Source organism: Camelus dromedarius, chromosome 7, assembly GCF_036321535.1.
Source record: "Camelus dromedarius isolate mCamDro1 chromosome 7, mCamDro1.pat, whole genome shotgun sequence".
NCBI lineage: Eukaryota > Metazoa > Chordata > Mammalia > Artiodactyla > Camelidae > Camelus > Camelus dromedarius.
This window is the reverse complement of record NC_087442.1, coordinates 16,878,327-16,901,963: the sequence shown is the minus strand read 5'-3', so window position 1 is coordinate 16,901,963 and position 23,637 is coordinate 16,878,327. Positions and strand designations below refer to the sequence as shown.

General features: G+C 41.6%; 1 protein-coding gene across 2 annotated transcripts in view; it reads left to right on the top strand.

The window, feature by feature from the left end:
• Positions 1-306: 306 nt before the first annotated feature.
• Positions 307-23,637, top strand: part of LRGUK (leucine rich repeats and guanylate kinase domain containing) — a 101,144-nt gene continuing 77,813 nt past the window's right edge. Inside the window, exons 1-5 of one of the 2 annotated variants that reach the window (XM_064487347.1) lie at positions 307-2,119; positions 8,751-8,858; positions 11,160-11,241; positions 14,137-14,237; positions 17,843-17,924. In XM_064487347.1, the coding sequence (XP_064343417.1) occupies positions 1,778-2,119; positions 8,751-8,858; positions 11,160-11,241; positions 14,137-14,237; positions 17,843-17,924 (715 nt within the window). In that variant the 5' untranslated portion in view covers positions 307-1,777. The remainder of the gene's footprint in view (positions 2,120-8,750; positions 8,859-11,159; positions 11,242-14,136; positions 14,238-17,842; positions 17,925-23,637) is intronic. The other variant, XM_010975678.3, reaches the window with a different exon arrangement.

Genomic DNA, 23,637 nt, shown 5'->3' with positions numbered 1-23,637 from the left:
TGCTTGTCCTTGGGCCAGTTATTTAAATTCTCTGGGCCTCAGTTACCTCATCTGTAAAATGAGGATGGACAGTAAGTAGATGTGAAGGTGAAAAGAGAAGAAAAGTTTAGAAATGTATAACTCCAAAGGCTAAAGTTTAATGTCCCATAGGGCATTAACCAGTTTTATCTCTAACTTAGCAAACTTACTTCAAAATGTCTTTTCTTTATGGACTGCAAATACCCTGTTACCACCTTACTGGTTCCCTCATCAATTAATGAGTAGAACAAAAACCTTCCACATGTGTTTCCCTCTATTTTGGGTGATAATCATCATTTTAACTTTCTGAAAATTACTCTTTGACAGATCTTAACTAACTCTGCCTTACGACACTTTTCTCAACAGACTGACATTGCCAAAACTCACTTTGCTAGAAATGCTGATTAAGTTATTGAAAAAAACAAAAATTGCACTGGGTTTCCATTTTTATACTTTCTGTCCCCTTTGTCCTTATGTCAGTCAGCTAGATCCAGGGCCTCTGGGGGTAAGGGTGGAGAAAAGCCCCTTGGAGGAGTTTCTACCCACTGGAAAAGAAGCAAGCAAGCTGTAAGATGAGCCTAGCCAAAAGAGAAACTTTCATTATGGCCTTTACATTTATGATGAGCAAGATAAAGAAGGAAGGTAGTTCTGAAGGCTTTATGTCAGTTCTCACAGGCCCTCAAGCACTGAGAAAGATAATAGTCAATGGATGGTGTCCATAAGGATTTTTTCACCTTCTCCCCTGACAGCCATTGACAGGATCATTTTGTATTCACAAGTGCTATCACTGAAGCATGGAGAAAAGGCCCTGTAAAGCCAGCAGGATGAGGGCGACTTCCCTGCAGGGATCTCTCTTGTCATCACTATGGCAATAATAGTTACTATAACTTTCATTCTGCTTTTCTATACAGTGTCTATTTTGTGGAGCTCAAGGCTATGGGATTTGGGTCACATGAAATCACACTAGCATAAAATCATGCTTTGTAATCTTGCAAGAGTATTTTATAAAAGTGTGAAGAGAACTCATGCAACAAGATAAAAATAATTAGCAGTGCAGGTCATTGGCTAATACAGTTATTTAGGGGATGCTGACAGCTTTACAGAGGCTTTCAGATATGGTGTCAGTTTGTTTTTGTTTCTTTTAAAACTCTATTTGGACTGTTAGACCATGGCCAGTTTTTCTCCCCAAGGACACAGCTTATCATTTCGAGGTAAAAACGTAAATTGCAAACCAGCTCTCAGTCATCGTTGTCTGGTAGTATCTGCAATTAAATCGTAAGGACAGGAGCCATGCCTTCTATTTCATTTGTGCTCACCACACTGCAGCGAGTAAAATTTCAGGATTACTAGCTTTCAGACAGACGGCTTTAGGGACACCTGACACTAACAAGTACGACTGGGCAGAAAGATCCCTCCTGAATGAAGCCAGATGGGACACTCTCTGGTGATCTTAGGGTGAGATGAAAAATCTCTTAAGAGGGGCCTCGAGGTCAAGAGAAAATACAGTTGGACACAAAAGGATGTGGAGAAAAGAAGTGAAGACGAGAAGGACAAACAAAAAGAAACAAAGCCAGAGACTGAATGGACTACAAAGAGAAAAACACCAGAACAGGAGGATAAAAAGAAAAGGAAAGTTGGGCGCCCATGCCAGCTCAAGCTGCAAGCGAGGACTTGCGGAGGGGCGGAGACTACAGCCCCCAAAATCCCTTGCGGCACCTCCTCCTGGGGCGTCAGTCTCCTAGGCAACCGGGTAAACAAGATGGCGACCTCCGGGAGAGATCCCCAGTTGCCAAAGCCCTCTTTTCTCCAGGGAGGTTCGGGCAGTTCACGAATTGGAGCCCAGTCGAAACTGTTGCACTCAGAAAAGGAACGTCAGTGTTGCTGGTCTCCTTTTCCCATGGGGCAGAGATCGAAAGATACTTTCCGCAGAGCCTCCTCCTACCTGTTCCAGCAGCTCGTTCACCGCTATCAGGAGTCAGACGTGGACAGAGAGGAATACCAGGGCGAGGAAGAGGAAGAGGACGAGGGCGAGGGAGAGGGAGAGGGCGAGGGTGAAGTGGAATCCGAGGAATCCTCAGAGTCAGAAATGCTGGATTTGGAGGTGTGCCTCCCCCCCACCCCATCCCCTCGCTTTCTTCTTTAGCAGTCGGACCCCTCACCAGCCCATGGCTGAGCTCTTTCTTAGGGCTCCTCGCCTCCAGGAGCGCCTCTTTCTTACTGCTCCGAGACTCCCCCTCTCTCCTTCCCATTTCTGTTGTCCTGTTTCCTCATCCTCTGCCTAAGATGTCTCCAAGTATGTCCTTTATTTTTCGTTAGCATGTTTGATTTCTTAAGAGTCAAGTTACATAGCGTTGCTACTAAAAAGTATCTATTTATTTGTGTGGGAGTTACGGCTTTAACTTTTTCAAAATCATGCATTGACAGTATTGAGAATGAGCAGAGTGCTACTTCTGCACCCCCTGCACATTTTCCCCATGATTGTGAAGTATTCCAACACTCTCCCCAACTTCTAGTCCCTTCAGCCTCCTTCCTCTAGGGAGAAAAAAAAATTACTCTCTTGAAATAGTCTAAATGCTTTCTCAAAGACAAAGTGACTTGAAAGTTTTATATATGACTTCTGTCTGGGGTATGTGATGCATTATACAAGCAACACTCTCACACACACTGCTCACTGTGGGAGTATTTTAGGATGTGGGGAATGTTCCCAACATCCCCGTCTGTAATGACCTGTTGGCAGCTTGACCCTTCACATTAATATCAATTCCCTCTTTTCTACAATGCCTCTTCTCAACACCCAGTTCCACTTCTCTCTTACACTTATTGTCGTCTTGTTTCTTTCTTAGTCAGTTGCTTATCTTCTTGTCCCTTTCAACTTCTCATCACATCATTTCCTGCTCTTGACTTTCTAAAACATTGTTTGCTTTTGCTAAACACATAAATTGATTTGCTTTCTTTAGATACACTGTTAGGTTTTCCTCTTTGTCTTGGCTGCCAGGAAACAATTTTTTTTCTTAATTCAATGTTTGTCTTAATTTCAGTGTGTTTTCTTTAGATTAGGTTTTTTTCTCCCCTTTCCTCTTCCTTCACTGCATAAATTGCTTCAAATTCTTTTCCTAAGTAGATATATTACAGAAAAATAGAATGTTTCCAGCATCCTCGTCCTAGGATCTTCTGGCATTTCCTCTGCATCATTGCACCTTTTCCTAGACACCTTTTCTCCTTGAGGCCAGACATGTTTCTTTTTGTTATATCTGTTCTCTTTCACTGTCTCCTTTCCTCATTTGCTTTATTTATTTATTTTTTTTTTTCTTGTTCTCCCCTCTGCAAATTGCAGTGTCTTCTGTTACTCTGAGTCTGCCATTAGCCACTTATACTCTGTCCCCGACTTGGGTTCCTTTCTTTTGTAATGTCCTTTTGTTCACTTTCCACATTTGGCCCATTTGTTTCCACCCTCATCCCCAGTTTTGTTTTTCCTCTTCTTCTGTCTCCTTCTGTATGGGCTAATTACACATCAACTGTGCTTAAAGTGGACTGCAGAAAATTGACTTCTGTTGTTCATCTTTTGTTGATTTACTTTGCCATGCTTAAGGGTGACTCTTGCAAAACTGTAGCAATGCTTTTACAACTTAAGATGTTGGTTTGGTTTCCACCAGCGTCCACCCCAGAGGAATTAACAAATGAATCACCAGTTTATTATTCTAATTAACACATGTTCTTTGGCTACAGGGTTCATTAGTACCATTGTTAATCTGTCTTCAGTATGCCCTTAACAAACCATAGAGGGAGGGGGTTGACTGGAACTAGTTAATCCTTTTTGGCTTGTAGACTGTGTGGGGGAAAAGTTTATTATTTCTTTCATTTCTATTCTAAATATTTATTTTGTATTCTCATGTTCTATTTTAGTTTTCTATAGTGTCTCATGTTTTGATATGCTAACTAAACTGAAAAGTTTAAAGAGGAAACATTTTATGTTCAGTGATTTATTTTCCATATCCTAGCCTGATTAAGATTTATAATGTTATGATGGTTGCAGTGATTATGAAGTGCCTATAATGCAATTAACCTCAATGAACTTGAGCGAGATAGGGCAGACCAGCTGTTCAGAATATCACCTTTGGACTCAAAGAATTGTACAAAGCCTTTTGTTAGTTGTGAGATTTTGAGCGAGTTACTCATACTCTCTCTGTCCCATCTGCAATATGGGAATTATAATAATACCTACGTTATAGGAGAGTTGTGAAAATTAAATGAAATCCTATGTGTAAACTACTTAGCACAATGTATTATTTATACTGTTCCTAATACAAATGATAATTTACGTGTTCTTATCTGCTAACTACAGGTCATTAAGTGATTTCACTAATTTAGCCTTCACTGAATAAACATTCACAAAGTGATTGCTATATAGGAAGTACTCTTTGATTCTATAAGGCAGAAGGGGTGCCTGGACCCAGGACATATTTCTGCTGCATGAAAACCACTCTTTGCCAATATCTTTATGTGGGTAATAATGCCTATTCATTAGATAGTTATGAACATCAAATTTAATGGGAAAGCCTCTGTTAAAGTTCTTAGCATAGTGTCTGGTACAGAGCAGGCTCTCAAAAAATTATAGATGTAATCCATAATGGCTATAGTAATGGTGGAAGAAGGTGAGAATGTGATGGAGGTTGTACATGGTTGTCCCTGCTCCCAAGGTGAGATAAGAAGGTGAGTAAATCGTAGCTGTTCAGCCTGTAAAGAGATGTGTGCAGATCACAGCTAGATTGCAAGGATTGTGGAAGACATGAAGGGAGCCCAAACCCGTGTTTGGGTGGAGAGGTGATGTGTGGGTAGATAGGTGGCAACTTTTCCTAGTGATGGGTTATAGGTGAGAGCAGAATCTCTGGGGGAGAGACAGGAGTCTGGATTAAGGCAATGGGAATGGAAAGGAAGCTAGATAAGTGTGTTTGTAAAATATTTAAGATGAGACAGCCACTAATTGAACATTAGAAGTCTAGGTTGACCGCCAGGTCTCTGGCATGATCTGGGGAGATATGAAGGCCATTAACCACCATGGGAAACAGGGATCGGTGGAGCTGTGCTTTGCGCTGAATGTATGAATCATTTGACTCTGGAAATCAAAAGAGGACTCAGAATGGGAGGCCTGGGAATCACCAGCATTGGGGTCTGTGAGATCATCCAGGAAGAGAAGAGAGAAGCGAAGAGGAGGGCCAGGAAAAAACCCTGGAGCTGCAGGCATTTCAGGGGCAGGCAGATGAAGAGGATTCAGGGAAGGAAACTGGAAAGGACTCGTGAGAGAAAAAGGAGAAGAAAGCTGCGTGGTAGGGGAGCCAAGGCAAGAAAGCCTAGAGAACATGGACATGGGTCATGCAGCCAAGAGGTTGAGTGGGAAAAGGCCCAAAAGTTCCCCTTAGCTTTGCCTCCGGGAGGGTCACTGGAGACCTTGGCCTCTGTGGGGCTTGTGATGTGGTGAAGGCAGCAGCCTAGCTGAACGGAGTTGAAGAGTGAACAGGAGGGGAACAAGGGAAAGAGTGAAAAGGCAACCCTGCAGGCATCCGGTTGGTATGGAGGTAGAGCTCTTTGGGACAGAAGATGCTCACGTGCTTGTGTAACTGGAAGAGTGACAGGTAGGAGAATGACCATGGAGAGTCATGAGTTGAAACCTCAGGCAAATGAGGGCAACTCTGATGCTCCCTGCACACGGTCCCCGGGGACACAGGGAGGGGGAGCCTGAGTGCAGAGAAGGAGCCATCCTCCTCTGAGACCCCAGCAGGAAGCCTCAGGACGGATGTGGGATGTCCAGGGGGCTCATGTCTGGTGGCTCATACTGTGCCTGGGAAGCTGGAGAGAAGGGCTGGGAGGTCCTCTGCTGAGAGTGAGTGAGGACGGAGAAGCGGAGACGCCAGGCAGCTTGAGGAGACGCCTGGGACCTGACCAGCCAGGTGGGGAGGTGAAAGGCCGCCGAAGGAGAACGGGAGCCGGTGAGAGCACGAATAGCACCGAGGCCCCAGAATGCACATGGGAATGCAGACTCGGCAGCTCAGGGAAGGAGTCAGGTCATTCACTCATTCAGCCCATGTCGGAGCTCCCCCCATGTACTGAGTGCTGTATCTCCCCTCCCACCTTACACTTTAGCTATTTTGAACTCTGTAGTCTCCCCAGTGGTCCACACTCATCTGTTCCTGTGGGATTGTGTACATGTGGCCCCTTGTGCCCGCAGCACCCTTCTTGGCCCTCTTCTGCCCTTTCCTCCCCTTTGCCAGAATAACACACAACTTTGGGTCTCATTTGCTCTTTCCCCAAGGAAGCCTTTGCTAACCTTCTACTCCCACCTAGAGCCAATGTAACGTGGGGGCCCTGCTTCTAGGCCAAGCACCCCACTTACCTCTGTTGTGATATATCAGACTCCTGAAATGGCTTGTGTCCTTGTCTGGCATGTGCTTGGCATGCTAGAAAAGTTTTTATCCCAGTTTTTTATCTCAGCACAGTGGTCGATTGTGAAGTTAATTGAGGTCTGGGTGTGTATTGGGCAGTTGCGATCAGAGGCCAAGGAGTCAGAGACTTGAGGATAGAGAGACATTGAAATTGTCTGTGGGAAGTATATAGTCAGGAGGGGCCAGACAGACTTTGAGAAAGGGAAGAATGAACAGACTGGAGATTTTGTTGTGGTCAAAGACGAAGTTCAGTAGATGCTGAAGAGGCTGAAGGGCGAGCAGCTGTGGGACCTGAGAGTAATGGAAGACTGCGGTCTGAGGTGTCTAGGGTGGAATTTAGCATGAAGACTAGGTCCAGGGAATGCCCGGGCAGGGGATGGCTGAAGTTGGTCGATGATCAATTTTAAGTTGTCTGGAGTTGAGAGATTAATGTGTGTATGTGTGTGTGTGTGTGCGTGGGCGCGCGCTTGGAGTGGTAGGGGTGTTGAGTGGCCCTCCTTAGGGGTTCTGAAGCCACCCAAGATATAGACAGGGCTGGTAAAGGTCTGAAAATGACCAGAGACCAGAAGGGAGAGGGATGACACTGACAAACGGCAGGAGCCTTAAAGGAGGTGTGAAGGGGTTGCCAGGGGGAGTCTTGCCTTGGGGATCTGGGAAAATGCTGACAGGGTGGCCAGTCTCCATACCATTGCCCATGTTGAAGAGTAGACATCCACCTGCTGTGAGTAAGGGATGCTGTATCTTCTTGATTCCAGGAAATGGAGGGGGTGGGCCAGATGGACATTTTTGGAGAGAAGTTAACACTTTTTCACCTCTATTCCTTCTGAGGTCTTCTATAAAAAATTGCAACTTTGTTTAGAAAAGTAAATCTGTTTCCCCCATTTTGTGAACAGGTTGGTTGGCGTGGATGAATGAAACATTAAGATGTGAAATTTTGAAATTCATCAATTTGTGATAACAACTGCCATTTATTGGGAACACTTGCTGTGTTCTAGACATCATGCTAAGAACTTTATGTTCACAATTTTTTTTTATCCTCTCTAAAACACTAAGAAAAAGTAGTACCATATCCTATTTAGAGATGAAGCTCAGAGAAACCTTTATAAAATTTATATAAAGTTATCTGGTTCCAACCAAGCCTGCCCAGCTGTGCGGTATCTCCCTGTGAGCGGTACTTGCTTCTCTGGGATAGTGGAAATTTGGGAGGAAAGAAACTTTACAGTAGCACGAGCCCATGGACTTATGTCCTCAGTACCAGCAGCCTGAGCAGCACTGGGAGCTCCTAAATTAACATAGAAGAACTGAAAGGGTACTTTGCCATCACAGTCCATGCCCTAGTTGTATTGGTTAGTTTTGTCAGTGAGGCCGATGTGACTACTGTGTTTTGTGTCCTCGTGCTGATGTTAGCGTTAATGTGTTGGTCATTATGGAGTTAAAGGCAGCACAAACAGAGCAGCACTAACCCATCTGCTATCTCTTCTACCTGTCATTTTTGGGGAAAGGGCATGTTGGGCCATCACTGGTCCATGGTGTCTATAGATTAAGGGCCAACCTCCTCCTAGAAATGGTTTTTACCCTTTTAATAAACCTTATAAATTGTATGAATCCAGCAAAATCAACCAAAAGGAATTGAACTGAGGACCTGTTTTCTCCAGCAAGAATATCAGATTTAGAGAAGTAATTGCCTTAGTCTGATGTCACCATCCTTTGGGGTGTGGGCAGGCAGTCAAGTGTAGTGGTTAGAACTGCCCTGGGGTCAGACATACAAGGGTTTGTGTTGTGGCTCTGTCTCATCCTAGCTATGCGGTTTCAGCCAAGTTAACTTCAGTGTCAGTGAGCCTTGGTTTCTTCATTTGTAAAATAGAGCTAAGAGGACCTACCTCAGGACTGTCAAAAGGAATGAGTTGACCCACTGAGAGCTGTTAGCCGAGTGCTTAGAGCAGAGAAGCATTCACCCATCAGAGCCATCACCACTGATACGGATGCTTCTTCCACTGCTACTGTGAATACGAATTCCGCTTTGAATACTAGTGCAGGCAACCACTTGCAAGTTCAGAGGCAACACACTGATTTGATAGCTATTTCTCAATCGTAAGTAATATGTGTGAGTCTTCAACACAGAATTTTCTGGGGGGCTGGTAAATTCTGCAGGGCTTAGCTCCCAGATATGTGATATAATAAATAAATGCTAGATATGATGAGGTGGATTATTTCTTTAAAGTCTAATGGAAGTCCTTTCTTTGTCCATCTCTCTGGTTTTTTGTTTTTTGTGTGTGTGGTCCCTCCCCCCACCAGGAGGAATTTGATGGGGTCCTGAGAGAGGAGGTTGTGGCTGAGAAACTCTACCAGCTGGGGCGCTCGGGCTCTGGGACTGAGCAGGTCTACCTCAGTCTGACGTTATCAGTGAGTATGACAAGATCACCGTGGCTACATCTTGACACTGGTTGGACCATATCCACTTTCTCTGGTACTCATAGCTTTTTTGGTGGCCCCAAATCTCAGAGCCTTGCATTTGATGGAGAATGGCTAAACGAATTATTTCTCTTTGACATCAAAGAGCCCTGGCCAATCCCATAATCAACCCCCTCAAGTTCCTTTGTTTTCATTCCCTTCACAGTCTATTTCTTTCATCTTAAGTAGTCTATTTTATAGTAATCAGTGCTTTCCTTCCAGGAGGTTGAATTTGATTCTGTAAAACCAATCAAAAATTCCTTAAGAATTTTCTCTCTGATCAGTGCCAGGACTGAAATTTTGTATCTGAATCCAAGGGAACAAAGTCTTTGGGTATTGACTTTCCCCCCTAAGTACATCAAGAAATAAGTAGCTTTTGAGCTATAGCACACTTTCTAAAAGATACCTATTATGAAAAAAAAATGTATTGTTATTCATCAATTTTCAAGATTTCAATACTAGACCAGAATCTTGGCTCTAATTTTATCATAAGAGAAGCTGTTAGAGCAGAGTATTCAAAGTATTTCAGCTTCTTTCCTCCTTTTGTTTCTCTGTAGTCCTAGAAAAACAATTTAACTCTTTTTGCCTCCTTATATTTTAAAGCATTAAATATTCCTTGGAGGTCGACAGAGTAAATGCAGATACATAGGTTAAAAAAACACACTGAAATTTTGCTATAGCACCTGAATTTGGCTCAAAGCATATGTAATTCACAGCAAGGCTATTTTGCCTTGGACTTGAACTAGTACACTGTCCAAGAGATGTTAAGCTCTTCTCAGCCATGCCGGTTCCATGACGTGTCCTTTGAGACCAGCATACTAAGACTCTAATCTTTTGCTATTTTCACCTTATAAGCTTTTACAGATGACTCAGCCAGTCAGGCATTAACATACAGGGAGCACCGTGTGTGCCCTGCACTGTGTTAGGCATTGGAATGGTAGATAATTCCAGCACCCAGTACATCCCCATGCAAGTCCCTTTCAGTCAATACTCTACTTATATACGTAGTGGTACGCCTTAAATTGATCTCCCAAAAAACCGCAATCCTTTAAATCTGATTTCAGCTAGATGGTCCGAAGCTTAACTTACTTTGCCACTGACCTCCTTACATTTAAGATATTACGTGTTGAATTACTTTGCCCTAATAACCTGTTTTACTGAATACACTTTCCTAGGGTTGGCTAGTTTGGTGATTTTTTTTCCTCTTTATATCTTACTTACCTTACTCTTTTTTTTTTTTTTACCTTTTGCTTATTACTTGTGTACATAGTTTCTCCCACCAAAGTCATGTTTCTTAAGGGCAGATATAGCTCTAATCCATCACTGTACGTAATTCTCATCTTACCAAGCATAATGCCTTGTACATAGTAGGTCTTTGGTAGTTTTCTTACTGTTCCAGCAGCCTTCATTAAACATTCTTATATAAGAAATGTTTGAGACCTTGCTTATGATAACACTTCATTGATTGGTCTTTTCTGACTCTTGGCACCACAACATAAGCCAGTGACATGAGTCTTTGTTCCAAGGGACCAGATTCCCCTCCCACCCCTCTAGGAGTTCACCAGAAGCAAGATTTCATGGAAAGGATCCTGGACAAGGGCTCAGGAGACCTGGGGCTCCTTCTCCATCACTAACTTGCTAAGTGATTTTAGGCGATTTACGTACCTCTCTGGCCCTCACCTGCCCCATCTCTAAATTGGGGATAATCTGCCCTGCACGCAGAGCGCACAGCTTTGTTTGATCAGATGAGATTATTGTGAGAGAGCTTTGAAAAGGAACCCTGGAAAAGCGTAGGAGGTATTGTTTCTAATGATCTCCCCGATTAGGTGTGAACTCTTTCAACCTTTCATTTGAATTCTAGGCATTTGCTTTTTCTTTTCTTCTACTAGATAAAGGCTTGGACTTTATTGCTTTTATGTGTGTGTGTGTGTGTGTTTTTAAAAAAGTGTAAAACTGCTCTAAAGGTCTTCATGAACACTGCTTTAATTTGCCTTTTCATGTCGTATTTGTTCTCCCTAACAACACTAATTTTCCGAGCTATTATTTCCTTCAGAAGAATGCATTTTCTGTTGGGTTTTGTAGTCTGTTTTGAGAGCATATTAGTAATAGGCTTCAGGTTTTGTTCTCTTCTATTATACTTTCGAAGGAAATTCCAGATTTCATCCTATCAACTTTTACTTCCAGATGATTCGAGAAGTCTGAATACTAATCTGTTAAAGCAACATTAAAGTCCTTTACCTTTTGTTTTCTCAGGGTCTCGATTTAATTGATATTAGCATCCTCTGTGGATACGTTCACCTACAGAAGTTGGATCTTTCAGTAAATAAAATTGAAGGTACGTAATTGTCATCCTAGTAAATTGATGGATCGCTGAACTGTTTGAAAATTTAAGCTTTGCAGAATGCAATGTACTTTAATACTACCAAACTAGACATAAGTGCTATTGTGGATCAGTTTACATATTGATCCTCTGTTTTGCATGACGATGAGTAAAGAAAAAGGCAGAGGTCAGCAGACACGCAATGTTACGCTGTGGTTGAGACGTACTCAGTGACATTAAAGACTATCAGATGGAATGTTTGCTTTGCTCTTTCCTTTTAAGAGATGGATCATTACTTCCTTAATGCTTTCTGAATATTGGATGACTCCCTTTTCTTTCCCCCTATTAGTTTATTCAATGTAGTTGAATTAGTCCTCTCCCCACCCCCTTAATGGATTCTTTTCTTTATTTTGCATTTGCATCTACATCTTAATCCTGGCTAACTGCTTCTCTTCTTATTTGAGCACCAGGGATTCCGAAATTTATTTTTTTCCCCCTCTCTTTGTTGTCTCTATATAGTTAGTTGATTCTTTCAAGACTCAGTCTGCCACTTGTAATTCTGTATAAGGTGTCTAATATGATACCTTGCTCACATTTAATGAAATTAGTCACGTTTTCTTCAAACTTGATCCTTGTTTCTAATTTTCTGATCTTATTTGAAATTTCCGACCTGCTTCTTCCTTCATGGATAATCTTTCTACGTGCTTCTTTAGCTTTTTTAATGACGATTAAGTGTTGCTGCTGGTCTTCTCTGATTCATTTTCTGATTTCTTCCCCTCATCTGACTGCAATAATTAAAATTCACTCTTTCTTTTCAATGGCTAAGAAACATGCAGGCAGATTTTAATTCTTCAAATGCTACTGATTTTCAGAGGTTTTTAATTTTTTTTCTGGCTTCACAAAACTTTTTTAATGGAAAATTACAAACGTGCACAAGTAGAGAGGTTTGTAATGAATATTCAGGTTCAACAGTTATCAGCCTGTGGCCTGTCTTGCTTGACCCATCCTTCCCTGCCCACCTTCCTATGGTTATTTTAAAGCAAATCCCGGATATCATATCATCAGAAAGACCTCTTAGCGTTACTGGCAGGAGCTCTGCCCACACTCCACACCTCCAAGGCTGGTTTCATTTACTGGGTGAGGGATTGCAGAGTGCAAGAGACTTCAACGATCTGCAGTGCTCTTGAGCAAGCAGTCCCCAGTAGCAAATGAAGCTTTCCTCATCAGATGTCTCCTTCAGTGTTTTATGGCCCCTTTTATTAACTCATCAAGTGTTTGAGAACCTCCTGCGTGTAAGGTACAGTATTTTTTTTTCCCCCAAGAGAACGGCTTTATTGATGACCTGATATAGACTAGATTTCAGCTTGCACCAGAATTACCTGGAGGGGGCCAGTTAAAACGTGGTTGCCTGTGCCCCACCCTCAGGCTTTCTGACTCAGTAGATCTGGGGTGGGGCTTGAGAATTTGCATTTCTAACTAGTTCCCTGGGAAACCTAGGCTGCTGGTCCAGGATCACAGTTTGAGAACCACGGATGTAGATGTGAGGAGCTCCTGCCATCTGGTGGACACGGAGGTCACTACACTGAGTAAGGGGAGTGAGAAGCCCAGCAACCCAGGCAGTGGGCTTTTCCTATCACAGTGATTGGAGACGTACTTGCCATGCAAGCGTAGCTGCTGCTTCTGTTTCAAGACAGAGCTCCATGGGACAGCACTTAACCTGCCCACTGGGAGATGAGCTCCAAGGCGTGTGAGGGCCCGTGGAGTTAAGAGGGTAGAGACCACTGGTGATAGACGTGCAGCTGAGCTCGGATGGACAAATAGGCAAAACCTGTAAAGCAATTAGAGTTTCCCCTTAAGTTTCCTCTCACAGGCAGCCTTTCTGGATTTGCTCCTGTTACTGTCTCAATGTATGGTCCCTCCTAGAACAATTTCATAAAATAAACAGGCTAAAGGAGGGTATGGTTTAGACCAGAGAAATGCAGTAGAAATTGGTGGGGATCTTCTGGCTTCAGCGACCCTGAGAAGGAAGGATGTTGGGGGAATGGGGCGGGGGCCCCTCACATTGCCGGCTCCAGCTGCTCAGCCCTGCTTCTTTCCCCCCATCGGGGTGTGTCTTCGTCACCTGGTGAGAGGGAGAAGCACTTTGCTTGGCCTCAGGTGTGGAGGCTCCGGTCTCCTGCCAGAGGCCATCTTCTGAGGGGCTGCGATTCTGCGATTCTAGAATGACAAGACAGGTGGAAAAGCAAGTTACTGATAGCGATGTGCTGTAAATCCTCATCATGTGATTCTTCCTGAGACTTTCCCTAATTCCCCTGCTGCCCCAAAGTCCGTCTGCTGTAAAGGGGCAGAGAAAGGCAGGCAGCACAGTGCTTCACCGTTTTTATGTTTTATATGTAATTTCATGAATTTTTATTAACACTGTAGTCCTTTCCTTAGTATTCCTAGGTTCAGAATATTGGCTTTGGGATAAAATGCAAAACACGGACATACTTTTGAACCAGTCCAGAGTCAAAGTAAAATAATAACAATAATTTAAATCACTTCAAATAATGAATGAGTTTTAAGATTAAGTCCATCTAAAGCAAAATTTAATTGATAACAAAGAATTAATTGTGGCATTTTCAGCCTTTCCGAAAAGACCTAATTCAGTGATTTAGGGGCTAATTATCCAGAGGATTATCGAAGGCTTTAGTTTCTCCAAGGATGGCACTCTTTGAAGCATTGACTGTGAGCAGCTCGTGAGAGAGTGAGCTGGGACACCGAGGAGGCCTGAGTCATTTCTTGCTTGGCTGTGCTTGCAACTGGCATAATTTAAAAAGTGTTCTGTTGTAATGTATGCTGTTTTTAATGACTTTGTCTAATTTGTATTTTGTTGGCTTGCCTTATTCTGTATTCATTCCCCACCCCCAGATTTGTCTTGTGTGAGCTGTATGCCTTATCTTCTCGAACTTAATGCTTCTCAAAATAAGCTGACTTCATTCTTCAATTTCAAGCCACCCAAAAATCTCAAGGTAAACTTTATTAATATACTAGTTACCTATGTTAACTGGTTTGCAAAGTGTATTAACCAGCAAAACAGCACTGAAAGAGAATTCAGAGAGAATAAGGCGTAGGAGTGAATAGTGTGTGTCTGAAATGAAATAAAAAAGAAGGATTTGTATATTATTTATGTTAGGAAAGGGAGATCTATCAAAAGATCATCTTTTTAGGAAGCTTTGCTGAAACCTAGTGTTGAAACCAAAGAACTAACTTCCTTCCTTTCTCCTGCTTTCATTTAAGTACTAGTTATTGTGTGTGTATTTTTATTATAGCAGAACAATTTTTTATCTGAAAAATCTGTTAAAAATTTCCAGGGTTTCAAATTTTGCCTTCCTTGTTGATCCAGCCTTTACTTTTGTTTAGAAAAACCATGATTTCAGCTCTTCACTCTTGCTTCTCAGCCCTTGCTTTTGCATTTCGGAGGCAGAATTAAGCTCTGTTGATGGCGTGGTGGATGGAGTCACTTGCTCTGCTGTAGAGTGCTGTGTCTCACGCTGTAATGTGCATGTCGACCACATGGCGTTCTTGCGAAAGGAGATTCTGCCCCAGTAGGTCTGGGGTGGGCCTGAGACTCTGCTTTCTAACGACCTTCCAGGTGAGCCATGGCTGCTGGTCTGTGGACCACACTCAAGCAGAGAGGTCATAGATTAACAGTACCCAGTATTTTCTGCACGTTGGCATCATCTGGGGAGTTTTGAAAGCTACTTTTGCCTGGATCCCACTGCCAGAGATTCTGATGCAAGTGGTCCAAGGTAAGGCCTAGGTGTGGGAGTTTTTTTTAAAGACCCCACCTCCCCCACCCCAGGTGACTCTTAACGTGCTGACAAATTTGGGAACTGTTGCCACAAGCCTGAGATTAGAGTTCTTCAACTGGACTCAAATATTTCATTAAAAAGTTATTTTAAGGAAGGGACTTCAATGATTGCCTTTTATTATCTATTAGTTTCATTTGATTTACAAACCAGATTAACTTAAATCCAAAGTCTTCTGCCGGGACTTGCACAAATATGAGTCTGTGTGAAAGCTAGAATCTGACCTCCTCCATACTGCCAGTAAGACGCCTTTCTTAATTTTTCTTCTGTTGTTCCACATCACTCCATTTTTATCAGGAGAGCATTTTCCCCCTTTGTAGTTACAGTTATTGCTGGGGTGGTGTTCCTTTATCCAGATAAGCCATACAAGATACCTAACTGTAGTCAGCGTGGGGCCCTGTGGCCTCCAGGTCAGCAGGAATTGTACTTACAGAGCTGTCTTGATTCTCCCCCTTTGCCTCCCCTTCCGCCTTGCCCTGAGTCCCAGGGATGCCAGTCATGGCAACAGCGTGACCCCTTCCTTGGAAAATCTTCCCTGGAGTTTCTTTCATTCACAGCCTTATCTCACTCCCTCCCAAAAAGGCTGCACAAATGAGCAAAACCAAATCAGATACCCCATCTTTTCTTTTTAGAGCAGTTTTAGGTTCACAGCAAAATTAAGGGGGAGGTACAGAGATTTCCTGGATAGCCCCTGCCCAGACGTGCGCCCAGCCTCCCCATCATCAACATCCCCCACCAGAGCAGTACCTTTGTTACACTCACACCCGCACAGACACATCATCATCTCCCAAAGTCCACCGTTTACCTTAGGATTCACTCTTGGTGTTGTATATGCTGTGGGTTTGGACAAATGTATAATGACATGTATCTCAGTGCTTAAGGTTCCTAGAGAATTAAGAGCAAATACATTGGTAACCTTAGGAAAATGCTTGCAAAGTGCCAGACTGTCCCTGATGAGATATTTCAACCTTATATGAACCCTAAGTGAACCTGAGAGGGGAATAACTGAGACCTTCCTGTGTTTTCAATGCAGTATCATTTTAATCCTCCCAAAAGAACTGTGAGGCAGCTGGAATGAACCCATTTTACAGATGAGCTTGCAGGAGCACAGAAAGGTTAAATAACTTAATCTTTGCTGGCAGGTAGCAAGGCTGAGATTGAACCCCATGTCTGAGACCCAAAACCCGTGTTTCCGGTAAGTCAGGCTTGCATCCAGTGTCCCACCCTGTTGGGAAGCTCTGCTTCTGTTTGTCTCTGTGCCTTGTGCCACCAACCAGAAAAAGCATACATTTGCCAAAGAGCAGGAGCTCGGACTTGCTACCCGTTCTGTGTTTCCTAGAATGATTTTGCTCTTAATAGGAGAAGAAGGTTCATTTGACGGATGAGCACTTCTTACAAGCTCTGGGTTCCAATGGAACTCCCAGTGCGAGTCAGAGCAAAATCATAACCCTTTCAAGGTCTCAACAAACCCAGCATCACAGGTGCGTGTGGGGCACAGTGCACACAGCCCCGGCAGGGGAGTAGCTAGACGGGTATCATGAGCAGACGCAAGCTGTGGCACGAGAATGAAAGGTGTCGATGAAAATCTGTCAGTTATAAGTAAGCCTCTATAATTATAAGTTTATTTCTAATCCATCATTATTGTATAGGGAAAAAAAGCAAATATTAAACTTTATTTCGTCATGCCAAACTGACTTTTTAATTCATTCACAGGATGCATCTTACGTGGTTGCAATTTGTATATGCATGAAATTTTGTGTTCTGGTTGTTTTTTTACTATTATTCTGTTCGCACATTTCTGTTTCTTCACATGGTTTATGTACTTGTATTTTACTGACTGTGCAGTCCTGTTGCTATATTGTAATCAGCCAGTTTTCTACTCTTGCCACTTGAGTTGTTTTTTAAAAAAAATTTTTTTAGTATTCAGTATTTGAAGTATTTAGTATTTAATACATTAATAAAATAATCTTAGTGCATTTGGGGGGTGGAATTACTGTATTAAAAGGCACAAGAAGAATAGTACTTATATAATTGCTTGGTAGTTTTCCAGAAAATGAGTACACTATGCTCAGCAAGTTATCAGTTCAGTGGATTTTTTTTCTTAATTTTTTTTACTTTTTTGCCAGTAGGTGGATAATTAAACAAAGTTATTTAATGATCTTTTTCTTTAGTCTCATATTTTTGAGTAGGAACCAGTGATGCTTTCCGAAAATACACACTTTCCTGAAATAGTCAATTTTGAGAAAGGGTGCTGAGTGGAAGAGGAATGGCCTGAGGGATGAATAAGAAAGACTTTTCAGGCATTTAGGGGGTGACATGGGAGAGTAAATTGAGATAGAAATAGAGAAGGCAAAGGAAACAGAGGAGAGATATGCATGGAAACTGAGTACAGGCTGCTGGGCATTAGAGGAAAAAGACATGGTGGGAAGTAAGGGTAAAATTGAGGTAAATTTTGAAGAAAGATCAAGAAAGTTTAAAATAAATGCTGAAAATGGGGAGAGTGACTGCAGATATGGGAAGCATTTCAATTGTGGGGATGTCTGCGCCCACCACAGGGAAGGGATCCCCTTAGTACCCTTCAGAGTGCACAGACAAGGGTCCCAGCTAGGGAATGATGAAACGTGGGTGAGTATGTTAGCCTATGTGTAACTTCAACAATGAATTCTAAACCCTCATCAGAAAATACATTCTTCTTGTGCCGGTAATTGTGTGGTTAAGATGGATGAGAAGTGTAGTATTACAGACTGCTCTCTTTCTCTCATCAGAAGGTGGATTTTTCCTGCAACCAAATTTCTGCAATGTGTGATCTGTCAGCATACCAGGCTCTCACGAAACTAATTCTGGACAGTATCCTTTGAATGAGTAAAGGGGAAATTTTGGTTAATAGACCCATTAATACGTGTCTACCGCATGGCATGGAACAGTACCAGATAAGCAATTTCCTAGAGAAGTGTGACTCATTTAAATGATTAAGAACTGATATTCACAAAATGAGGAAAGATATTTTATTGACCATGAGTAAGACTGTATGTCAAAGCTTGACAAGAACATCTTATGCCTGAAAAGCTAAGACAGTGGTTCTTCTGATATACGTAGGCTTATTTTTAATTCTAGAACCAGATAAGAGATTCTTACCCAACTCCTTTTGCTGAATTTACTTAAACTGATACTCTATTTTATATATATTCAGTATCTGAAAATCCAAATACGGCCAAAATTAGTGATTATTTATTTTACAGAAGAATTCATATTAAGCTCCCTTTAAATAGCAAGCTTCTCTAGGGTATTTCAAATGATGCTTTCATTAAAAAAAAAAAAAAAAAAGTGAAACCAACAACTTTTGATTCGCAACCAACCTCAGGAGCAAACCTGTTGCATGAGCCAAGCTCCCGTGCAAACACAGCACCTGCTTTAAAGGAGGCACCTCCAGCTCCTGGAGCCTAAGGGGTTGATTGGGGATGTCTGAGTTTAATGAGCTCGAGTTTCTTCTTTACACCAGAGACTGATGTTCTCTGGGTAATAAGGGAGCAGCGCCTTCTCTTTCTCAGTAAGTAGCCTCTTATGCACCTGAGGATTTTTCAGGGCCTAGTGGAGAATGAATTGATTGCCCTCAAGTGCCTCATTCCAGGGATGTGGCAGCAGCTAGTCCACACTGCACTTGTAATAAGGCTGGGGTGTGGGGAGAATGAAAGGTACATTTTCTTGAAGTCATATTTTGTAGGAAAATATGTGTGTTCATGTATGATGGAAGGCTTAAAACATAGCCCCACTCTCTTTAGAACTTTTGTGTGAAAATGAGCAGTTAGGGGACATTTAGACGGTGCTCTTGAAACGAGCAAGTTTTCCTGCATGTAGCCTAATGAGAACATGATCAAAATGAAATGTTCCACAAGTAGTGCACGTTAGCAGCACCCGTCCATACAACCGTCACTTTATGCTTGGCCACTGTGTATATTGCATTCACAAGGAGGCAGAGTCTGACAGCCCGGAAGCTGTCTGGCTCAGAGATCTGCTTGTCTCAGGGCATCTGCAGGAATGCTGCTTGGGTACCACTGGCAGTGTTAGCATTGCCTTGAACTTCTTAGAAATGCAGACTCTTGGACTCTACGCTCAACCTCTGAAACCAGAATCTGCATTTTTAACCTGACTCACATGTAATGAGAGTGCATATTAAAACTTGAGAAGCACAGGTCTAGAAGTCAGCTGGCCCCCTGAAGTCCAACCAGCCAGAGGGGCTTGAATGTCCAGAGCCCATTCTAATCTTCAGGGAACCCTGTATGAGGATAGTGACGTGACAGCCTGGAGCTCTGTCTCCCAGAAAAAATATTCTTCTGTGTCCAGCGTGGAATTTGCCAGAGAAAACAACTCCACAGTATTTTGGACTCAAAACAGAAGACGTACTTTAAAACATTTCTGTTATGAAAGTCTTGATTTCTATATGCATTTTTCTTTCCATGTAAAAAGCTAAACTGTTATGACTTTGCAGATGTCAATGGAGGAAGGAATCGGAGTGGTTTTCTTCTTTAACTTGAGCTGCAGCAATTGCATCTTCAAAGTATAAAAAGCTGTAATCATCACATCAGAACCAACTGAAATTCATGGCCATGTAATTAGAATGTAACCTGGCACCTTTCCTCACCTGTGTTTTTAAAAAATGCAAAGATGAATATCCAGAACAAGCTACCCTTCATAAACTACTTCTTAGATAGCTTACGATTTTGAAAAGATAGTAGGCTGGTTTTTAACCGGTTCTCACTATGCCTCTTTCTTTTGTTCTTTTCAAGTATATCATATTGTGTGTAATTATGTAATTAGATTAGATTTTTGAAAAGACTAAAAAGCTTTAAGATAAAAAATTTCTAAACAGCCTTTTTATGCCAGTACATTTGAAAAGTTAGGTGAAATAGATAAATCCCTTGAAAAATGTAATGCACCAAAATGCTGATTGGGAAATAGAAACCCTGAGTAGTCCTGTACCCATAAAAGTAATTCATTACAAATTAAAATTAATTAAATTAAAAATCTTTATGCAAAAAACCCCACCGGAGCCAAACTTTTAAGAACAAACCTTTCAATAATGAGCACATTCTTTCAAAGATTAAAAATGAAAGGCATATTCACAATTCATTCTAATGAAGTTACTTTGATATCCAAACCAGACAAGGAACAATAAAACATTTTCTGTGATGTAGCACTTTGATTCTTATTTACAGGAAGTTTAGCATATGTGTACCCAAAGGCTTGTATGAGAATCCTCATAACAACATATAAGCAAAAAAATAGCATAATAGCAAAAAATTGAAATAGCTCAAGTGTTCCTTGATAAGAGAAAGCATAACTAGATCATGGTATACTGCTACAATAGCATTACCACCCAGCAGTGAAAATGAATGAAATATCTCCATGCATCAATCAAGCTGACTGTTAATAAAACTAAATGTAATTTAGGTATAAAACCAAAGGGAAGAGAGGGGAGGAAATAGGCAGTTCAGCATAGGGGTACCTGTGAGAGGGATACATCAGGAAGTGACAGGAGAGATGAGCAGAGGTAGGTAGAAGTTACTGCTAATGTCCTTCTTAGGCTGGGAGTTGTGCTGCTTTCAAGAGTATTCATTTAATTTTTACAAGTAAGTAAAAGCAGGCCGTGTATGGCCAATGATGTGCCTGTGACCATTAAAATTTTTTTTTAATTTGAAAGTGATAAATTCATTTGCTTGAAAGCAATTATTTACCAAACTTCAAATTTCAGCGCTCTCAGAATTCCCTGGAGGGCTTGTTGGAACACCTGTTGCTGGTCCCCACCCTCCAGAACTCCTGGTTAAGTAGGTCTGGCGTGGAACCTGAAAATTTGCATGTCTAACAGGTTCCTAGGTGGTGCTAATACTGCTGGTCTGCAGACCACACTTTGAGATCCACAGCTCTAAGCTGCTCAGTCCTCCCTGTTATAACCTGAGAGTCATGCTTTTCTAATCTGATGCTGTCCATTTGTCCTTTTCAGAATGCTTTAGAAATTTGGCTATTATCCTTTTTAAACTTTATAGTTGTTGAAGCTTTCCTTACAGGGCATATGGGTTTTCTCTATTTGAGGGAGGGAAAAGTGCACTTTTGTTTAAAATAAAATTAAAGTGTGATTATCATTATTAAAAATAATTATTTAAAATAAGAACAAATCAGTTAAGCTTGTAGTGCTGACAGTGTGATTGTAGTAGATTACGTTAAAACCTCAGAGTGGATTGTTGACTGTAAGATATCCACTTTTTAGTTTATCTTATGCTATTTTGTCCTTCTGTATGTGGGCAACTGATGACTAATTGATAATCATCCCAAATCAACAGATGGTAAACTTTGCCAAGGTTAAGTAGTTGTGTGGTCTTAAGAAAGGATGCAGTTTATTCTTTACCTAAAAAATATTGACTGATTGTTCATTAAAATTTATTCTATGATTATAGAATCATGAAATTTAAAAAAAAGTGATTCATAGAGTATTTAAATCCAGACAGGAATTAAGGATCATGAATTGCTGTTATTTTATGGAATCGGAGCCCAAGACCCAGGGAGGTTCTGTGACATGTGACATGACATGAGATTATTTGATAAACGGTTGAACTGAGACTACGTCTTTTGAATTCCATTGTTTTCCCCATGTTGCAATTCATTGAATAATTACGACTTTTATCACATAGCCATTTAAAGAGTATGCGTATTTCATTTCTTAGAGAGACTCACCCCTAAACTGAAGAACATTTTTCACTGGTAAGGTGATATAGATCTTTCAGGACTGGTTTTGATTAAAGCCATCATTGTGGTTCTTTCCACTCAGAGAATTATGATGGATTTCCTACTTTTTTCTTAGTAACTGTTTTCTATACACCCGGCCCATATTTTATGATTGTAGACAAATGAATAAGAGCAAATACCGAACTAGTGAATAATTCATGTCAGGCACTGTGAACTGCTGACAGCATCGCCAAAATGTAAAAATACATTGTTGAGCTTTTCTCTAGCTGTAAAGTTATGCTTATGTGCCTTTGGGTCCCTTCATTCAGTTCCATTGTAAAAGATTTATTCGCAGAATTGTAAAAACTTTAGAGCTGGAATGCAGTATGATGATTTTGAGTTCTCTGAGTCTCTTTCTCTTGATAGTGGCCTTTTAAAATTAAAATATACCTAAGAGGATTAGCCCAGTAAGCTAATTCATTGTAATAGTTTAGTGACTTATCTGATTATATTTCTTCTTATCAGAAAGTCCCAAGACCTATGAAAGAACATGAAAGAATAATGTTAAAAGGAAGGGCAAGGTTCTTAAGATAAGAAAATGGGAGATGAAGGAGATAAAGATGTTCCTGAATTTAGGGCTCTGGATGGGCCAGCCCTGCATATTGACCATTGTCATTGCTGGTAGTCACATTTGATGTGACTGTGGGAGGAATTGGAGGAGGGGAGGTGTTACATCACTGTTAAAAGTATTCTTTACTTAAGCGCCTGATTGCAGTTGACCCTTGAATAATAGCAAGGGTTAGGGGACCAACCCCAGAGCAGTCGAATATCTACACATTACTTTGAGTCTTTTGCATCCACAGCTCTGCATCAGCGGAAGCAACCTCAGATGATGTACTACGGTACTGTGTATTGAGTGGAAAAAATCCAAGCATACATGAACCCATACAGTTCACACCCATGTTTTTCAAGGGCCAATTGTAACTTACAGTGTCCGAAATTCCTTGAAATTCGAAGTGAAGAGTTGGAAAACTGGAGACAATTTTTGTGAAATGAACAGATTTCTCAACAGAGATGTTCCATCAACCCTCACCCTTTGCCCAGTGCTGTGAGCGACCGCAGTGGCAGCTGCAGAAGCCATGGCCACGGCTGCAGTGAGGCATCTGTATCCCTCCTCCTGTTGGCCCTTGCAGCACTAATGTCATAAGCCATGACTTGTCCTGCTAGTCAAAGCTAGAGAGTGGGCTGGATGCACCAAGGGAACTGCCTCTGATGTCTTGGAAAATTGCTGTATATGCAGTAAACAGCCTTTCCCATTTCGGGTCCCATTATCTCTTGGCGGGTTCAGGATTCCTGTTTTCTAGTCCCTCTTGTGTCCCATGGGAACACTTCCTGACTCAGCCACCCGTAATTTGTTTTACTCTCCTTCGTAATTCAGTGTGTCTTGATTTTGGTTGAAGTGGAGCTGCCAAGACACTAGTGGCCCTGAAAGAGGACTTAAAGACTGTTACTTCCTCTGCTAGACTGAGACAGATGGACATTTGAAGTTTTCCATGCTTATTTTTTTTTTAACCTGAGGTTGCCACTCCAAGAATGTTTTATTCCATCTATATCTGTGTGAGAGTTAAAGCTCCTGTTTCCTATATTTCACATCCTTCCTTACAATCTGTGTCTACAAAGATCTAGTCTTTGTTCTAGTTCCAGAATGATGGTTTAAAAATAGCCCAAAGAAAATGGAAGCAGAAAGAAGGACCATGTTTGTGGGCATAAGTGTTACCGCTCTATTTGTAGCGCTGTTCTGGCAGGAAGCTTAATGAAAGTGGTTTTGAAATGCATATTGACG